Source organism: Ylistrum balloti, unplaced genomic scaffold, assembly GCF_031769215.1.
Source record: "Ylistrum balloti isolate Yb309-2 unplaced genomic scaffold, AGI_CSIRO_Ybal_v1 Utg369652, whole genome shotgun sequence".
Taxonomy (NCBI): domain Eukaryota; kingdom Metazoa; phylum Mollusca; class Bivalvia; order Pectinida; family Pectinidae; genus Ylistrum; species Ylistrum balloti.
In genome coordinates, this window is record NW_026781907.1 from 1,443,890 (window position 1) to 1,461,134 (window position 17,245).

At 34.6% G+C, this 17,245-nt stretch overlaps 1 protein-coding gene across 1 annotated transcript in view; it reads left to right on the top strand.

Annotated features, from left to right (window-relative positions):
• Positions 1-6,833: 6,833 nt before the first annotated feature.
• Positions 6,834-17,245, top strand: part of LOC132556941 (DNA-directed RNA polymerase I subunit RPA1-like) — a 33,655-nt gene continuing 23,243 nt past the window's right edge. Inside the window, exons 1-10 of the mRNA XM_060221407.1 lie at positions 6,834-6,993; positions 7,136-7,263; positions 7,546-7,768; positions 8,224-8,419; positions 11,820-12,135; positions 13,127-13,279; positions 13,718-13,858; positions 14,687-14,907; positions 15,709-15,841; positions 16,685-16,768. Coding sequence (XP_060077390.1) covers positions 6,834-6,993; positions 7,136-7,263; positions 7,546-7,768; positions 8,224-8,419; positions 11,820-12,135; positions 13,127-13,279; positions 13,718-13,858; positions 14,687-14,907; positions 15,709-15,841; positions 16,685-16,768 — 1,755 coding nt within the window. The remainder of the gene's footprint in view (positions 6,994-7,135; positions 7,264-7,545; positions 7,769-8,223; positions 8,420-11,819; positions 12,136-13,126; positions 13,280-13,717; positions 13,859-14,686; positions 14,908-15,708; positions 15,842-16,684; positions 16,769-17,245) is intronic.

Genomic DNA, 17,245 nt, shown 5'->3' on the forward strand with positions numbered 1-17,245 from the left:
TAACTAGTGTATCTTTTTTTTCAATATATATATATATATTGTTGATGTTTCTGTACGTTATGAATTAAAGTTAACTTAATTATAGTATTTTGGTCAAAGTTGTCATTGATAGTCACCGTTTTTTATACATTTTTACGAACCTGCAATCTAATGCGAATATTGAACACGAAGGAGAGCAAACTGTGCACTAGAATCTGGTATACAGGACGCTTAACACTACCGCTGTCATTTGTTTTATTCTGTGTGTTGATAAAGTGTTAGGAATTCATGTTTTATACTGAACCCTTTTCTTTGTACTCTTGATTCCTTTCGCAAGCATTACTGAGGAGAATGAAGAAACCGCGGTACAATCATGGTATGGATCGGAAAGTTTTAAAACTTATTCTGAAGTTTTTATTATCTTAACGAAAGACCCAGACCAGATATACTTTAGATATTATTTTATTTATTTTTAGAATATTTTATTGACAAGATCCTGAAGACAAAGAAAATTGGGCAAAAGGTACAGCCTATGAAAGCCCACTCCATTAACATAAATACGTATACAGGCAAATCAATCAAATGCTCAGTACATCACAGAAGGATATTAGATAACAATGAGACCGGAATATTAGAATCTAGAATATGATTCTAAAACAATAATAAAAAGAAGAAAACTACCATCAATTATTATCAATGAGTGAAAATTTAATGCATAATTGTGCCAATTAAGTCCTAAGGCCACTTAAATGGAGACAGTCAGGCATTCGCGTAATCCATTCAATCTCAATGTCGTCCGTCCAGGTGCTGACCTTTGCTATTCATCGGAACATAGCCATGAAGGCTAGCTATTTAACTTAAAAGTATATCTCCATAAATCGTTATATTAGCATGTCCAATACATTTCACGGAAACGATCCAACATCCCAAGTATTGCATTCGGGGCATGAACAACAAAGAGAAAATAACAACAGATTAACAGAATCCCAATCCTAAGACAAAGTTAATGAATCTAGAGCAAAATATCATCAAAAGAAAAAGTAGAAGGCGAATAATAGCTGACGTGAAATCTTCGACATTCACATTCGATCACGAGAGAGCTATATATGAACAAAGATTATGATGAGACGTTCAAAGGTTCAGATGTTGCGGAATGTTAAGCGTCTTTGCTACATCGTTGATACCTGTTGTTTAAATCCAAGTCAAATTCGCGTTCAAAATTTTAGATCTGGATTAACAACAACAAACCCACCAGGCATACGTAGCAGCCTCAGTTTCACGAAGAAAGATATTTTCCAATGTGATAAATGTTTTGACCTAAAGCTACCTCACAGTGGTCAAAAACCTTCGTCTCTCAAAACTTTGTAATTTGTAAAGAAATTGTGATAGTGTGAACAAAACTCTTTAATATAATTAGAATCATGGCGAGACATATCAACACCATAGGTCGAGGAAACAGGATTTCACAATAATACACTTTAGTGATAGGCTGTATTTGGTGGATGCGTTGTAAATGTTGTAAATAAACCTTAGATAAAGTACCAGCGGGAAAAGAGAATGTTGTAGACTTGATTAAAAGTTCTGATAGACGTTACATAAACAATATGTAAAAGCCCGTGCTCTCTTATCTTGTTACTACGACCAGCCGACAAGGGCGACAACACGAGATGACCGTCATCAGCCACCAAGATATATAATTTTTGTTTTATTTTTTAGTTTTTAAACACATGACATTTCAATGTACCGAAAATGAAATTGGAAGCTCTTTGCAAGGTCTTCATCACATGCTCTGAAGAACTTTTCGACAAAATCAGCCTCCTATGTAAACATAGTAGATTTGCTCCCATAAGTATGTCAAAAGTCTGTTGGATGTTCTTACTACTACAGCCAACGGAGATAATGCCATCTAGAAATGAAATCATTCTCACGGTTTCGTCGAAAGTATATTTCATCTTGGCTTATGTTATTAAAGAAATATGGTTCATTATGATACACAATCATGTGGAGTTAGTGCATATACTAATCTGTTATTTGACATTTGTCTCGACTGATCTTGATTAGTCACTTTGATTTCAACTTTGATACGATTAATTGCGGAATTCACTAAAAGTATAATTGTAATGTGTTGGAAAACATTAATCAATTGTGTTATCTTGCACAATCATTTGTGAAGAAATTTCTCATAAATAATGAAAGAAAAAAAACAATCCTTTAGTCGTGAATAGGATAGATTATGGCACTTAGTCTTGTAGCCTTTGAAAGCCCTTTCTTTAGAACCTGAAAAAGAATATATAAACTAAGTAGATTATGGAAGGACATGGCTTGGGATTAGGAGACATGGAAAATATGACTACCAATTATAATGAACATTACACCACCTATACAAGTTTATAAAGGTTACTAGAAATGTCAGTTCGCTGTTAAGGTTTGGAGATAATCTCTGTTAAATTGTTGACACATTCACAACAAGTCTGTGTTATACATACCAGACAGCTGACAGAAAGACCAAGAACCGCGGCATTATTAATACAAAATCGATTATCTGTTGCAATCGATTATATCATGTACCAATAATGAATCTCAAATTTAGGTTTGAATATTTGGTGAAATATAGACACTAAAAAAGCCAGGAAGCGAGTGAAGGAGAAATTAACCTTTATTAGCATAACAAGGTCACGGGATGAGGAAATGAACGCAACCCTTATAGGAAAACGGTATATAAGGCCTACCACGAAGGTGAATGGGAATTACAGCAGAGTTAACATTAACTAGCATAGTCTCTTTGTTGGCGAAGCGTAGTAATACTATCTCTTCTGACATCGTGATATTTAAAGATAGCAGACAATGGATGTTAACCTTACACTGCGGGTGGATTTTTTTTCTTTGTATTGATGTGAAGAATATCATTTTGGAAAACAATCAAGATGAATTATTTTCTTCTGACATAAACTTAGGAAAAATTAGCATTATGTAAGTAGATACTTGACACTAGACATCAACACAATCTATTGTGGCGAAAATGAGTTCTACATTAGTCGCTTATCTCGATATTTGCCTCCAACGAATTTTCCATTTCTGGATAGCAGCACTCTGAATAAGACGAGATGTGCCGGAAGGTAAATGTCTTCTGTTTCATCAACGACGGTCAATCCAGGAAAGAAATGTCGTGTCCCTAAATGAGAACAAGGTAAACAACAACGGAAAGACTAGACCCACTAACGAACATCGACCAAGTCCAACTTCATGTCACACAAAGAAATATAATATTTTACAAAGAGGTCACTCTGACGACAATAAAACATCCTCATAATCTTGTACGAAATATTGATACGCGGAACATACCGAAACAACTACGACATGGAAACACCCTAGGTTGGGAATACGGGCATGTTGCTGTCAGGAACGAAAAATTCACCATAGGGAAAATCAAACAGCTTGGTGGAAAAACTGTCCCAACTGCTGTGTCATTGATATCTAGCTCTGGTGGGTATATACTTTAAAGACAAGATGGCATCAATTTCTGTGAAAGTAAAATTGAAAGACTTTATATGGGCTTTGTGGCCTGTTTTGATAAGGTCTGGGATAAATTCAATCCCTCATGAAAAAAAGTCAATCAAGACAGAACAAAGTTTGTTTATAGATATGAAAATAGTCTGTTGAAGATGTTGTCAGTTATTTTCATGCTCTCATCCTTGCATTTTCACGAAATACGTTTCAGTGTTGTTCATCTGGTTTGGAAAGAAATGTCTCACAACATTGAATAGAACGAGGGCGTTTCTTCAGTTTAAAATGGGATATGATAGTTTGTAAAGTCAAAAAAGTGAAATGTTCTTAATGAAGAAATGTCTGTAGAAGAGGATGCGTGTTGAAGATTCGCCAAAACCTTTTTTGAGTTCTTAAATATCCACATACCATTAATTCCGCTTCTTGAGTAACACAGCATCACAATAATAAACTGATTTTATAGCACCGAGAATGATAGTAAGTAGCATTGATAACTAGACTTCAGCGATAAACGCTGTTGATATGAGTGATTGGCATTGAGAAGCCAGAAACGGACAATAAACACAGGAAAGCGAACAGACAGTGATTAGTAAGATATAAACAATTAAAATATAGTATGTAGTTTGGGAGCTTTGCAAAGAGTGCAGATAACACGTGTCTTCAGTTCTTTTCACAGACTTAACTTTAACAACTTTTTTTTATTTCCTTCCTGAAGAGTTCAACAAACATAACACTAGAGTTAACTCCCCTGTACTGTAACTGTTACATGTATATGGTTGATTGGTTCTCAATTGTATGATATATATAACTATAGCAAGTATGTAGAATGATAAATTATCTGCATTACATTCCATTATTGGTCACAACCATATTCTTTTTACTTGTACCGTCGTTCGTCTTTCTTCATAAAGAATTCATGTTCTCATTTTATACCATAGGACGAACGTTTTCATTTAATTTGGAATAGAGAATGGTAGTGTACAGTAGCGAAAATTCTCTAAAAGGGAACTCTCGTTTTTGCAGGAGTTTATTTACAATTTTAACCAAAAGCTCTTTTAAGTTCTTAAAGAATACATTAAAAGGAAATTACTTTATACACAAGAATATATTTTTTTTCGTCTTTTTCTTTTTTTCTGAATGAGAATTTAGTCCATATAATTACAAGTGATACCTTTGCAATCGAACGAAATCCGCTAAAGTGTAAGGAATATATTGACTAATAAAATTCGGAAAATTCTTTATTATTCATCGAGCGAAATCTTAACTTATACGATGCAGTTTAGTCCCTCGTGAATTCACCTGAAGTTGACTTTACACTTCATGGAATGGTTAAATCAGACAGTGTTACACCTTTCGTTCATCCTTCTCGAAATTGTGGTTGAAATATGAAACATTTCTACATTTATATACTGATGATTCAAAAGATAATGATAAGGTTGCTGCGGCCATGGTTACACAAGATGAAACCTATGGATGCCGGCTACCGAACAACGCCTCAATATTCTCGGCAGAAGCGCGAGCTATCTACTTCGCCCTTGAATATTTTCAAAGAAACAAAGTAATGAGAGTTGTTATCCATTCAGACTCTCTTTCTGTTCTACAAAGTATTAGCAATAGAAATATCGAAAATATTTTCATTCGTAATACCTTAATACTATATCATGAATTTGCCTTTAACTTTCATGTTGCTTTTTGCTGGGTTCCTGGGCACATGGAAATACCAGGCAATGAAAAAGCAGATCGTGCCGCAAAGGAAGCTTTATCGCTTCCAACTGTTGTTTTTAAACTTCATTACCGATTTCAAATCATTTATTAAACAAATTTTAAAAGCTCAGTGGCAGGAGAATTGGATTATATATACCAATATATTAACTTTCTGTTTACTCGAGAACGTTTTTATCGTAACATTACATGTCTAAAATCCCTTTTTGAAACTTTTGAGATTTGTAAAATTCTACATTACCTGAAAGATACTGGTCGATATAATGGACTATGACGTACCATTTTAATCTTTTGTGTTGACATGCCCATTTTAGATTTTTGATATTTGTCTTTTACCATTTGGTTTGTTTAACGTAATTTCCTTTTGGATCGCTGTGTGTTTTACCGTTTGATGGCCCTAATGGCCTTTTATGTGTTGACGGACCGTTAAAAATGTAATAATAGTAATAATAATAATAATAAATCCCATAAGTCAATGGCATTGTGACGTCATTGTACAGTGGGATCAGTTGCAATTTCAGTATGAGTCGCATTATTACATTTGCCATCTGGTTGTGTTGTTATGTGACACCGGTTACAATTGTAAAATGGTTTATCAGGCGTTTGGTCTAAGTTCCGCATAGACCTAAAGATTAGGGTGTAAAAAGTGTTACTGACCATTGAGGAGTCTGCTATATTACGACCAGGTGGCCGTTATAGGTTTTGGGTTTTCCCCATCTTACGTCACGTTAACCATATATTGAGTATTTATAATTCAGTTTTCCATAGAAATACAAATATTTTACATCCTTTATATTTATTTATTTATTTTCGATGGATTAGTTGCGGAATATATTTTCCGTCCGGATAAATCTTGTACTGGTCGCTTTTCCCTTTTATTTTTTCCCACCATCATTGATCATAATCAGTAAAGTGTTTGAATCGGAGGTTTGTGACAGCGAAGTTCAACGTTAATTTTATTACACAGATTGTTGTGATTTCCATCGTCCCACGTGTTCGTATTTTGGACGAACTGTTATTTGCAAAGAAATATAGATGGCTAGATAAAACTATTTATCGTAAGTATTCATATTCGCACATTTTCTATAGAAAAACATCTACAAATAATGCTACTGGCGTGGTTCCCTGCCACCATCTTACATTACGACAGAGACGTATATAACACGTGTTATATATGTCTCCAATTACGATTAGAAGAAGCGCATATTAGATGACGATTGTCTGATCCGCTAGGGACAGCTGCCGATCTCGGGTGCTTGTATATAACTGATAGTTTTTAGAAAAAATGGTATGTGTCTTTAGCCGTCGTACTTTATCTTAAACATCAGTATTTTTGTAAGATTTTTGGTGAGTCCAGAGCACCGTTTCCAGTTTCAAAAAGTTATAGTGGTTTCTAAAGAATTGCGTGTGTCCCACAGGAAAATATGACTGAGGGACTCAAATATTTGAGTTACGAAAATCAATGAATTCATAGCAGTATTAGGCGGATGACCATAAATACTGATGACTAAGATGAAGTAGCTCAATTAGAGGCTTGAGTTTGACTTAGAATCCCAATTGTTTTTTTTTGTTTCAATTACTCTCTCTTAACTGTTGAATATTGATTTGATTCGACTTTGTAGATCAATATGGATACAGAAATTGCTGTTCAAAGGCTAGAGAGCCTGGATTTCCGCTTCTACTTGGAGTCTGAGATTCAGAACCTTAGTGTAAAAGAAATAACCAATACTCAGACATTCGACTCACTGGCCCATCCATGTTCTGGTGGACTCTATGATGCAGCTCTTGGTAAGTTTACATTAAGACTTTTTAACTCAGATATATATACATATACCTGTATGATGTTTTCAAGTTGATCAAGAGAAGCATGGATTTTGTTTTACAATTACTAGCACTAGTGCCAGAACCAGAACATATTTTGTCATTTCAGGACCAACAGATAGAGATGATGTGTGTGGAACATGTGGACAAAACTTTGTCCACTGCCCTGGACATATGGGTCACATAGTACTACCCCTTCCTGTCTACAATCCTGTCTACTTCTCTACTCTCTATCAGGTAAGGTCAAAGTCACCACATTTTCCATCTTGGTTAAAAGAACTAATATCTTGTGATGAGATTTCACCAGGGACAAACATATTCTGAACACTTGTTTTTTTCTTTTTAGGAATTCTTTACCACATAACTGTATTAAGAAAGGCTTTAGAACCATTCAAGCATGGATAATTTAATTTCAAGTTCAATATCACTATATCACTAGCATCAAAGGTAATTAATAATTACAAACAGCTGGAATGATGTAAGTGGCACAGATTTAACATGTCCACTTCGATACTGCAGATACTTCGTGGCTCCTGCTTCAGCTGCCATCGTCTGGCAGTCTCAACTCTGTCCACAATTGCATTTGTGAAGAAGATGGACCTTCTAAATCATGGCCTTCTGGCAGCTGCTGGAGAGCTGGAGGATTTTATAGCCAACCAGACAGAGGAATTTGGAAAAAATACTGCTGCTCTGGAAGTGATCACTAAAAATATAGAAAGGAAAGTGGAAATGTGGTTGGCAGGTAATTTTCGAGAACATAAAGCCTTACCTCAGACTATGTTTAAAGTAAACATATTTCATGCCAAAATTCACCTTATAGTAAGGATTAAGGAGTGATTTATTCTGATCTAAATCAAATGTTCATGATTGGTTCATAATTCTATTTACATTAAAATCATTCAATTTGGTCGGGAATTTATTTTCATGGATTCCATTGGTACTATTAATCCATAAATTGATTGAACTGTTAAAATAATATTGAGCTTTATTTATATGAAAATTCAAGTGTCCAAGAAATAGGATTTTTTTTTGAAAACCTCAAAAATTCAGCATCACAAAAATATATCATTTTACAGTATGTTTCCTAACAAGACACATTCGAACACTGGTGAACCCAGCTATAAGTCATCCTATATTTTTACTTGGAGTAAGCAGAAAGTAAAACAAGTAGAAAACTTCCGCTCTTTCTTATTACAGAAACTGGAAAACTTGAAGAATGTGCTTCTGTGAAAAATGTTGAAGCATTCAAAAACTCGGAAATCACAAATTTTATTCGTGGCAAGTTGATGACGATATCAATTGCCTGTCCTCATTGTTCAAACAAGAAAAGGCCAATTAAACAAGAAAACAATGTTAAATTTCTACTGGCGGGGAAAAGACTTGAAAAAGTGAGGTAAGTAAAATTTTGTGATATATCGGGCTATAACAGAGCACCAGTGTCTCGGAGGGAATACCTAACATTGTTGTGCTCTGATTTCTGATTGGCTGATGCACTTATGTTCCAGGCATGGTGTACACTCCCGATTTATCATATTAGTATGACCAATATATCACAAATGTAAAGATTCGGTCATTAATTAAAAATATCAGAAGAAATTACAAGTTGAGACAAAGTCCTGGGGCTGATCATTTAATGTTTGAATTCATCAGATTTGTTGTTCTTGAGATAATGGTATAAAGCCTGTATATTGTGCATACTCCCCATTAGTATGGCCATACAGTATTACCTTTCAAATGAAATATTGAAGCCTGCTATCACATGTGTTGTAAGTGCTTCATGTTTCTAACTCATTTAGATTGATTTGATCTTTATCAGATTGTGATTTAGATAAATATTACAATGTATAAACATTTTTAGCAATATTCTACAGGAATATAAAAAGATTACTTTCAGATTATGCCGCTGGATATTAAATACATACCAGTCACATCATACGTGTGTTCACAAATATTCCTTCTGGTATGAATTTTCGTTTCAACCTTCTGCAGTCAAAGAGATGGTTGTTGTTACTATACATATGTAAATAGAAATTGACAGCATTTTACATCACAACACCCCCTCTGTGCCCACCCCTCCCTACCACCCCACCCCCCAAAGATTGCTTCTTCCCCCTAAGTAACAACATTTTATGGAATAAGAAACATTATATTAGTTTAGTGGTGTTTGATGAGATACCAGTCCTTTACATGCTCCCTTCATTGTTTTCTTATTTATATTTATCATATTGTAACAAATAAACATTACAGTTTATCTGTATACAATCTTTGGATTAAAGAATAACATAACAATAATGAATATTGGGATAAAAGGTCTGTCAGTATGGATATTTATTATGGTCAGTTCTGGTAGAAAAACAAAATTCACCTGTAACTAAAAGCCTTTTCAAATTCCAAACATGAAACATGGATGGTTTCATTAAAAATTATGTATAGGATCATATGCACTAGTCAGTAGATACCTCCACACCATCAACATTAGTAATTCCTCTCTACATTCGTTCTGTATTTGGTAATATAGAAACAACTATTTACTTGTTCATGGAATGTTGAATAAGTTCGTCTCTCTAAGTAGATCAAAAAGACTAAAAAAAAAACCAAGAAAGATCAATTCCCCAGTTTTTTTTTACTACAGCTACAGTTTTTTAACCTTTTTGAATTACTAATGTTGATGGTGTGGAGGTATCTACTGACTAGTGCATATGAAGTATTTGAAGTCATGTTTAGATATTATTCTATGACTGATACTGTAAAAAATTCTTTAATTTGACAACAGACCAAAATAACAATCAGGTTTTATAACAAACTCCAAATTACTGTGATGACAATACTCTTCTTTGTGATAGATATGACAGCTTCCAAATTGATTGATCTCATTGTATGAGTAATACAATATATGTATTGATTAAAAGCAAATATCATATTTTGTACATCCAGTTGTGCAATATATCTTGATGAGACGGAAAACTTCAACTTTTAACTCTCTTCCACAGGCATGTGCTAGTCACTGATATTAGGTCACTGTGACTTTCATCATTAATTTTAAAAGTCAAACAAGATCAAAATTTTCATTAGAATGTTTTCCAACATACGTCTGAACCAGTTGATATGTCCTTTGTGTAGTGGAACTGGACTGGGTTCATCATTGGTGACCTGCAGGTAGCTCAATTAGTAGAATGTATTTTTGGAGTTAGGAGGGTCATGGGTTCGAACCACATGCTTGCCGTGCAATTTGATATGTTCCTGTTATATCTGGTACTTATGATAAACTCTTGTTGAAAGTAGGTTAATACTAGACAAGAGGAGAGCCGAACCTGGGTTGTAAAAAGATGTGTCTTTAAGGGTGAAGACTTGGTAAAAGGAGGGAATAATGTAGCAGAAAACTGGACTAGGTCATCGTTGATGGTCAGGTAGCTCAAATGATAGTATCCATCAGGACTTTTGAAAGTCGCAGGTTTGAATCCTGGCCATGCATGCATTTTTTCCACTCCTTTACAGGATGTACAGGTCCATTGTCAACAGACATAGTTCATAACTCTGTAATTGAGTGAATGTAGCTTTCAGCTTAAGGTTGTAGTAACTGTTACTAAAAATAGAAGTTTAGCAAGTATTAGTTTTCTTCATATGAAAAATTTTGTTACAATATATAGTAAGTGCTTGATCCAAGGGAGGGGCAAGGTCAAACTTTCTAAATAATTTGATATGTTATGATCAAATCAAAGATGAAAGATATAATGAGCTGTTACAATATATTATCATGGACCAACAGTATGGATCAAACATAAAAGTTTAGTTTTGTATCTTTGAAATCATAAATATTTTTCTTGAAACAGGAAATTGGTTCTTTGCCATCAAGTGGAGACATGTTTTTGTTCACACAAAAAAAAATCTGTTTTCTTTAATAAGATAAGGTAGAATGTTTTTGACTCATGACCTGTAAGTATCAAGTGTTGAAAGTTCAGTGCTTGTTGATGTCATCAAGTAAACTGTGAATGATATCTTGTACTGTTAATACTAACAAACATCCTGCAAGGACGGTTAACCATGAATAACATCTGTGACAAAGAAAAATATTTAAATATCATGTGTCCTGTTTTTCTACCAAAGGGCACCACAGTCAACTCATATCGGTGATATTTATACCCTTACAATGACTTCTCAAGGGAGGAATATCCCATATACATACATAAGGACATGTGCTTGTACGTTCATGTTTGTTCGTGAAAAAATGATGCCACTGCCCTATAGGCTATATCATCTTTCATCCAAATGTCACAAAATTCCACACACATAATTACAAACACCTTTTGTATGAGTTCAACTTCAAACCTTGTGCAGTCAAAAACTAGGTCGCTGATACTATAAATAGAACTCAATAAAACTTTTTATGTCACTGCTCTACAGACTGCGTTTATAAACATATTGGTACAAAACTCCACACACATGATCAAAAACATCACTTTTCATACGAGTTCAAATTCAAACCTTGTGCAGTCAAAAACTAGGTCGCTGATACTATAGATAGAAATCAGCAAAAATTTTTATTTTATTGTAACCGTCACCTACATTTGCACTGCAGAAGGCATAAATGTGAAATGTTGCAAGAGGTGATGTCTGTGAACACATGTAGGTTTGAATTTACAAATTTGAGACACAATGGTATATATATCATGTGTGATGCTTTGTTGATGTTTTGTTGCATCTAAGCAGAGATCTGCAAAGCTATCCAGAAAACCTCACAAAGGGATTGGATGTCAATAGAACATCAGCTGATCACTAATTCTTGTAAACTTCAGAAATGCAATAACGAAGAATTCCACTGGAAATTCTAAGTCTAAAAATGATGACGAGAATAGCTTGATGGAAATGCCAGAAATACAGACAACACAACTGGAGGAGGAGGAGGGAGATGACCAGACCATGGTTTCATTTGATAATGTAGAGCAGACATACATATCTCCCAGCCAAGCCCGTGATCATCTACGACTGTTGTGGAAACAGGACAGAGTCATCCTCAAGTATCTTTTTCATTCTTTGGCCAAGGCTGCAGATGACTCACCTGATATTTTCTTCCTACAAATCATCCCAGTGCCCCCATCAAGATTTCGGCCGGTCAGTGCTGTGTTACTTCCTTTCAATATTTTATTTGATTTTGGACCAATGGATTTCTTGGTTTCATTTTAAAATAGAATTTAAATATGAAATTTTCTTAAAGTTCTGGTTGTTGTATCATTTTGTACGTGTACTCTTATTCAAGCTGGAGTCTAGAATTGTCTCCCTTTACTACAATAAGGTAATAAAATTTACAATCGCTTGTTACAGCAATTTGAATATTTGAAAAAAAGCATACAATTTACCTACAGGAAACTGTCAATTTTGTTGTTCCAATCTTGAAATTTCTCTCATTAGTACTTTCCACACCTAGGCCACTAGGCCTTGAAAAGATTTTCAAGATGTCTTTTTGGCCTTACTGTCCACATTGAATTTTGAACTGACTCGAATCTAAGGGTCGTTTCAGACAAGATTTACCCGAGTCCCACTGATGTTTCTTGAAAAAAGGTCAAGGTTCAACCATGACAACCAGTCACCATCAGTCTGAAATCCTATATGGCTGCCATGTTTAAAAACACATTTTAAACTTTTCCACCATTTTTCTGGTGTCATTGAGTTGAAATATTGTAGTAATGTTGAGAAATTGAAATTAGGAGCGGTTTTTGCCTTGACTACAAAAAATATTCTGATATATTTTAAACATTGAATTATTTTTCCTATCACTGCTACACTTAGATACTTATAGTCTGATGACTTTAACCTAATTTGATTGATAAATAAATTCAAGATAGGAACATTTTTGAAATCTAGCACAGGAGACAAGTAAAGTCATCAGTATCCATTCATTGTTAGGTTGAAAAACCAGAAAATTGTACATTTTATGATAAACGCCTGAGTGACATAAATATTTTGAAAGTACACATGAACTACAAATGTTTATCATAGAGAATTTCTGCGGATCATTAACTATGGGATAAGCTACAATGTATATCTCAATGACAAGGTCTTCATCACACCAACTCCTTATAATTCATCATTCTGTTGCTTTCAGGTCTCTATGATGAATGGAAGGAAGTTTGAAAATCCTCAGACTGCCAACCTGTGCAATCTGTTAGTGGATGCTTCTCATATGAGGCAGCTGTTGGGAGTTCTCGATAAAAAGAAGGATAAACAGGATGGCTCTGTTGAGGAAGAACTCACCAAAGTAATGTAACATTCTTGTTTTTCTATATATAGGTTTAAAAATGTTCTTAAAATTGAAAGAGGGCTACACTACACTGCCCACACTCAACCACCCATTTGAAGAATTGTGTTGTCTACACTGGGGTTAAGGCGACTTTTTTATTGAAATATCAGACAACACTGTTTGTCTTATGTCCTTCAGTAGTAATAGAAATTGATTCCAAAACGTTGATCGGTCATTGATTTCACCAAATCAATCATCAGTTGATCATGCCTATATATATGATATAGAACAAAGACTATGTTTTATAAAACATACCATTTTCGGTCTATGACTATCATGGCACTATAAAAATCATACACTTGAAAAGGTCTTGTTATACTTATATAAAATCTGAAGACATTTTAATGAAATTGGTCAGTCTGACAGGCAAAATTAAAATGTCTCTTATGTTGCCAGGGTGTGTTATCTCTGATTAGTGGGAACACACTGATGGAGAAATTACAAAGCTGTTGGATCCAGATGCAGAACCATGCCAACTCAGTCTTGGATTGTGACCTTGACAAACTGGCCAAGGACAAATTTCCAGGGGTTAAACAGGTAGGTTTATTAATTTTGGTGTGTTAGAACAGTTATAATGTAGTTTATGGCTTAGAAATAAAGGAATATTCAAAGTTATGTTTAAAACGAAATTGTATCATACTACAATGTTATGTATGGTGTAAATAAATCAGCCTTGATATAGGTATAGTGTAAATATACTTGATTTAGTTAATAAAATTTAGCACATTTTCTGTTTTTTGGCAATTTATTTACCTGTTACCTATCCACTTCATGTCTCCTGTCACATAATGCCTTGACAAAGCTTTTCAATCTCTCCCGGTCTCTGCTTCCACTGTTCATACTTCGTTTCAGGATATCCAGCCTGTTTCATCGCTCTCCTCCTCTACCGTTTTCCTCCATGTCATCTTTTGAGTGTCCTCTTTTCTCTTTTCCTTCTGCATCATAACAGTTGTTGTTCTTGCCCTGCCTCATAATATACCCAATTATTTCCCATCTGCGGCTTTTCATCTTCCTTATTGGTCTCATTTTAATTCTTTCCCAAAGATCTTCTGTCCTTACCTTATCTTGCCACTGTACTGTGTAAATCTTTCTAAGGCAGTTTCTTGGCATATTTCTTGGCTACTTTCTTGGCAATTTAGTGTAGTGATAAACTCACACATCATGAATAGTTGCTACATGTAATAGGTACTGGTAATACACATAAGCGACCATTGTTGCAATCATATTTTAGTACAAAAAGCACTGAGATAAGATTATCACTTAGATATGTACATTTTGTAGACCAGAAAGTGCCAGGTAGTATCAGTGCATATATTTCATCCTTTACTAGATATATAGACTCAAAGGTGATCATTGATTTTGTAGCTGTTAGAAAAAAAAGAAGGCTTGTTCAGAAAAAACATGATGGGAAAGCGAGTGAATTATGCTGCCAGATCAGTTATCTCCCCTGATCCCTGTATCAACACAAATGAAATTGGCATTCCTGAGGTTTTCGCAAAGAAGTTGACCTATGCTCAGCCTGTCACACCGTGGAATATCCAAGAGCTGCGTCAGATGGTCATCAATGGACCCGACGTCCATCCTGGGTAAATGTTACCTCATACATATTTGATATCCTGCAGCCAAGCTTTCTGTTGTTTTGTAAACACATAAGTAACCATATACTCCTATTCTTAAGGATGAAGTCATTTTTGTTTCTGTCTTTGTCTGTAATAATTGATTTATAGACATCTTCTTTATAATTAAAAGTTCTTACCAAATAAATGTTTATTGTAAATAATGCTTTAATTAAGATATATTACCGGTAAGTTCAATATTTTTTGCGATCATTTTGGATCTAATTTTGCAGATTGGATACAAAAACTTATTGTTTATTATTAAATAATTGTTTACCAGGGAGGGTCACACTTAATATTGACACAAAGAAGATTATATATATATTGTCAGTGTTTTTCAGAAATCATGCTAATCCCTTCACTTGTTGTTTAACTTACTGGTATCTTGGTTATTGTGTATTTCTTGCCGTAGTTTGTGTTAGAGTTAAAAAAAGGATATCAGTGATTCCGATTTTTTGTATTAGTTCTATTTTCTAATCAAATTTCAGTTTTGATACCATAAATGATTAGAAAAATTACTGAAGAGTTGCGTATGTCTTGTAATGTCAAAATGAAGTTCTGTGAAAGAGTTAAGACCACATATTGTTATTTAGCCCAACCAGTATGTAAATAGTCAAGGTTTGTTAGGATGAAATTTAAAGTGGAGTTCTATGAAGAAGTTCTGTGAAGGGTTACATTCTGTAATAGATGGAGTTCAGCCCACTGGATAACGATCTCGCAGCCATTTTTTTTTACGAATTTGAGATTTATAGAAAATATATCTCTCTACAGGGCTTGTTTTGTCATGAATGAAGATGGATTCAAGACTATGCTAAGTGCCAAGGACAAAACTCAGAGAGAAGCTGTTGCTAAGCAACTCCTCACTCCTGGAGCAAACCCTCTAGCTTATAGAGAGTGTAAGAAGGTGAGGCATTACATTTTTCTTGGCAGCAATAGTAATAAACCTGGACCATTCCTTCCTTGTAGTTGGTTTATATTGTAGAGGAATAATGTCATGTACTTGGAGCCAATTGATACCCTTTCTGGTAAACCAGGAAGGACTAAAGATTTTATCTGCTTCTGTTTGTCTGTCAGAAACTTTTGGTTATGATCTTGGTTAAAAGTTTGTAATTGTATACCATTCACTTAATAATTGTTTTAGGATGTTGATACTAAACACTTCTTTAGGTGTCTAACATGGATGGTACACAGAAAACTGGAATTTAAAAAAAGAAACAGTTTCTGGAATGTTTTAGATGCAACTTCATTTTGGTTGAAATAGGGGTCAAACATGGAGGTTGTTTTATGAAATTGTGAAAGTAAATGAATTTGTTTGAAACTTTTTGTCATCAACCTTATACATTAATATAATCACTCTGTTAGTTTGCATGGGTCAGATATGTTTCGTGCTAGCAATTAAAGTATGCTAATTAATAACTGTGCGTTTAAGGGTTATAACAATCTTCTGATTGTGAAACCTCATCATAGGAATTATTAGCTTATAAAATTGTCCAGTTTAATAGCATTTATGATGACAATAGGATTAAAGTGATTAATATTGTTATTTCAAGCTCATACTGATAATGGTAACAAATGTTTTAAAATGTGAATTTGTTAAACTGATAAACAATGCTAGAAAAGTGTCCATGCAAACATCAAACAAATCATCAAATTAAGTTCATAAATGTTTCTTAGTACTGTCTGTGTTATAATTTGATTTATTCCTATCAGAGTCCTGGCTTCACAATATATTTATTATAATACACAGGTATATCGTCACTTAAAGAATGGAGATGTGATGCTGCTAAATCGCCAGCCCACTCTACACAGACCTAGTATACAGGCTCATAAGGTAATCAATACACAGACCCAGTATACAGACACACAAGGTAAACACTACACAGACCCAGTATACAGGCTCATAAGGTAAACACTACACAGACCCAGTATACAGGCACACAAGGTAAACACTACACAGACCCAGTATACAGACACACAAGGTAAACACTACACAGACCCAGTATACAGACACACAAGGTAAATACTACACAGACCCAGTATACAGACACACAAGGTAAACACTAAACAGACCCAGTATACAGACACACAAGGTAAACACTACACAGACCCAGTATACAGACACACAAGGTAAACACTACTCAGACCTAGTATACAGACACACAAGGTAAACACTACACAGACCCAGTATACAGACACACAAGGTAAACACTACACAGACCCAGTATACAGACACACAAGGTAAACACTACACAGACCCAGTATACAGGCACACAAGGTAAACACTACACAGACCCAGTATACAGACTCA